The sequence below is a fragment of the Sarcophilus harrisii genome, chromosome 4 (genome assembly GCF_902635505.1).
Source record: "Sarcophilus harrisii chromosome 4, mSarHar1.11, whole genome shotgun sequence".
Lineage (NCBI taxonomy): Eukaryota > Metazoa > Chordata > Mammalia > Dasyuromorphia > Dasyuridae > Sarcophilus > Sarcophilus harrisii.
Genome location: NC_045429.1, coordinates 427999330 through 428002683, shown reverse-complemented (window position 1 = coordinate 428002683; position 3354 = coordinate 427999330). Strand labels below are relative to the sequence as shown.

Below are 3354 nucleotides of genomic sequence, written 5' to 3'. Positions count from 1 at the left end.
AAGGGAGTTCAGTGGTTAGGTCAGGTTTGTATATTCTGTGGTTGGAGGTTGGAGGTTGGAGGTTAGAGGTTGGAGGCAAGAGGATGGTTCAGGTGGTTTCCTGAGTCTTTATGATATGACCTCAAGTGTTTTTCTTAAATATCAAGACTCCTATGATGATTCAGTGCACCGAGAAAAACTCAGAGGGCTACTGTGAGAGGGCTACAGTTATCAGGGAGATTGTGTAGACAATGTAGAACACATACTGATGAGGGCAACAAAGGACTGAATCACTTTAAGAGAAAAGTAAAATATTTCCTATCCCTCAAAAATCTCTCTCAAATGTGCTTTGACCCCAATATGGTGATGTCATTTTGGTCTTCTTCAAGAATGGAAAATCATCACTCCTACCACCACAGAATAGTCTCTCATTCACGAAATGCCCCTAGTTACTGCAGCCAGAAAGGATCTCTCCTTGCTCTAACCTACTACATCATATTGTCTGCATCTCCATTATAGCATTTTTTACATCTCATTGTATATTTGTTTCCCCCTCACAAATTAACAAACTCCTTGAGGAGAGTTTTTAATTCTTTTTTATTATTATTCCCTGAGCACAGAGGCTTACACCTATGACATGGTCAATAAATATTTGTTAGATAGTTAGTAAAAGAATCAATAAATAGTCTGTTTCTTCTGACCTACAAGACCCAAAAATTGAGAAGGAGGGAAGAAGTCTTTGTTCAGCAGTAACCGTTCAGTGATTTAGGAGCCATGACAGTGGAATGTAGATTGTGAGAAAGCCTGTTTTGAAGAATTAAGCAAGGATAGGTACACTTTAGATGTGGATGATTTATAGAAATAAGTCTGGGAGAAGCCACAAATCAAAGATGAGATCAGACTGAAGCAGCTGAGAAAACAATTCAGCCCTTTCTAGAGGAAGGAGTAGGGACCACCAAAAGATTCTTAGAAATGGTTACAACTTCAGTGATTAGAGCTCTTGAGTCTTAGCTCAGTGGATGGACATCATGGACATCTCCCATAAGTGAGTGGGGGAGGCTTAGAATTCTAGATCTCAATATCCCTAGATATTACATGGCTTTCTGAAAGGGTGCTCTAGACCTCAGATTTCCAGAGGAGAAATCTTAATGTTCCCATGGACTGGTGTAATAAAAACAATAAATGATATTGTGTTGGGAAACTTGGGTTTATATCCAAGTTCTTCCCTTTATTACCTGTGTGAACTAGGACAAATTACTAAATCTTTTTGAGCCTCAGTATTTGCTTCTATAAAATGAAGGGTCTAAAATAATAATAGTCATCATCATCATCATAATGACTGGTATTTACGTAGTGCTTTAAGATTAGCAAAGCACTTTATCTCATTTTATTCTCACAACAACACGGGGAGGCAGGTGCTTTTATTATTTCCATTTTATAGATGAGGAAATCAAGGCAAATAGAGATTAAGTGTATTTGCCCAAAATCACACAATTAATAGGATCTGAGACCAGATTTAAATTTGTTTTTTTGACCCCCCCCAGGCTCGGTACTCTATTTACTTTGCTACCTAGTTGCCTCCCAGGTAATGTTTAAAATCCCTTAAAAATGAGATCAAGTGATATACTATTTAGTTTAGTATAATATATAATACATAATAATATATATTATTTGTTTAGCATAGTACTCAAAACATAGTAGATATTTAAAAGATGCTTGTTCCCTTCCCCTTCCCTTATAGCTCAGTAATCTCTTTATTGACTCATGTCCATAGCAGTGACTTTGGGGAATGTCAGGAATTATCTGACACATTCTATGGGTTGGGAAAGATACTCTTCCTCTTAGAGAGTTGGGTTCGTGCCAAGAGTTCAGTCTGGGATACCCTATAAAAGATGTTCTTGCTACTAGCTTGTCATTCGTTCTGATTCTTCAGAGATATTTGTATCTGTGTTGTCTGTGACCCCGGTGAGTATTCCCATGAAAAGAGAGGGGGAGAGCTTTGAACGAGATATTAGAGAAAAAGTGAGAACATAAATCAGGGGAGAAAGATGTAGAAAGGAATGAAGGATAGAAAAGCCAGGAAAAAAATGAAAAAAGGGTCCAACTGAGTCAGAATCATGGAAACTTATGAAAAACATAGGTTGTGCTTTTGTTTTGTTATATGCTCATGGGAAAATTCTGGGTCTCCTCATAGCATAAGAAAGGACCTGATATCTGGCAGAAAGGGAGCTGCAGAGGTCAGAATTGCTAAAAAAAAACTTTCATGAACTAGAATCTTAAGTTTGATACCATATGTTTATGTTTGGGAGCCAGCCCTCTCCCCTCATCTTGAAACTGTATTCTGCCATTATTTTTGGAGATTCTGCATAATTTACTTAATTCTATATCACATATTCAATTGACATGCTAATGAATAGTCAATATGTGAATTAGTTCAAAGCTCATTGTCTGCTTGAAAAATTATGAGCTACAGGGAGTTAGCAAACAATGAATTTCTTAAGTCTTCTCTAATTGGGTGTTAGTGTATTCTTGATATAGTTTAGAGTGTCTATTAATCCTAAGTGAATCTGTGTTTCTTGTACCTTCTAAGTTTCTCCATTATCTTCTAGGATTACTGAATTTACCCAAGATGTCCTGCCAGCAAAACCAGCAGCAGTGCCAGCCCCCTCCCAAATGCCAGACCCCCAAGTCCCCTCCCCAAGCTTCATGCCCTCCTCCTATCACTTCTGGCTGTGGATCCAGCTCTGGAGGATGCAGCAGTGTGGGTTCTGAGAGTGGCTGCTGCCTCTTTTCCCATCATAACAGGAGATCCCATCGATGCAGGCACCGGAGCTCTGACCACTGTGACAGTGGAAGTGGATTCAACCAACAGTCTGGGGATTGTGATGGGAGCTCTGGGGGCTGCTGCTGATTCTGTGTCCTTAGCCAAGTTCTGAGTTGGAAGAATGAAGAGGCAATTCTCCCATCTTTTTTTTGCTCCTAGATCTTTCTCTTTATTTTCTCCCTGGGATCTGAGCTGATAGGATATCTTCAGAAGCCTGAGAGAGTCGAGGAGGACTGTTTCATCTTATTTCAAAATTCTAGATCTCAAACTTGAACTCTACCATCTCTACTTCATCTGTTTCACGCAACAATAAAGCTCTATCATATCACAATTGTCTCCTATTTTCTGTTCTTATTCTTTTACAGCTAAAGTCTCCCTTCTGGTTATATGCCCTGACCCCAATGCCCTTGCTTTATGCCCGCCTCAGATACTGCTGGGCAGTGCTTGCCCAGAAATTTCTCTCTATTTAGACCCAAGAAGACATCGAATATCAGTGTATGTTTTATGAAACTGAAAATTGGTTGATTGTGAGCAGTACACTCCCCCAATAG

At 39.2% G+C, this 3354-nt stretch overlaps 1 protein-coding gene across 1 annotated transcript; it reads left to right on the top strand.

Annotated features, from left to right (window-relative positions):
• The first annotated feature begins 1911 nt into the window (after positions 1–1911).
• On the top strand, positions 1912–3116 carry LOC105750577 (late cornified envelope protein 3A-like). The gene is made up of 2 exons (XM_012550103.2): positions 1912–1944; positions 2589–3116. The coding sequence occupies exon 2, from the start codon at positions 2609–2611 to the stop codon at positions 2888–2890; it is 282 nt and encodes a 93-aa protein (XP_012405557.1). The 5' UTR covers positions 1912–1944; positions 2589–2608; the 3' UTR covers positions 2891–3116.
• The last annotated feature ends 238 nt before the right edge of the window (positions 3117–3354 follow it).

Bases quoted from the DNA above. Each gene is read 5' to 3' on its own strand.
- LOC105750577 (XM_012550103.2), top strand. From the start codon at position 2,609: ATGTCCTGCCAGCAAAACCAGCAGCAGTGCCAGCCCCCTCCCAAATGC.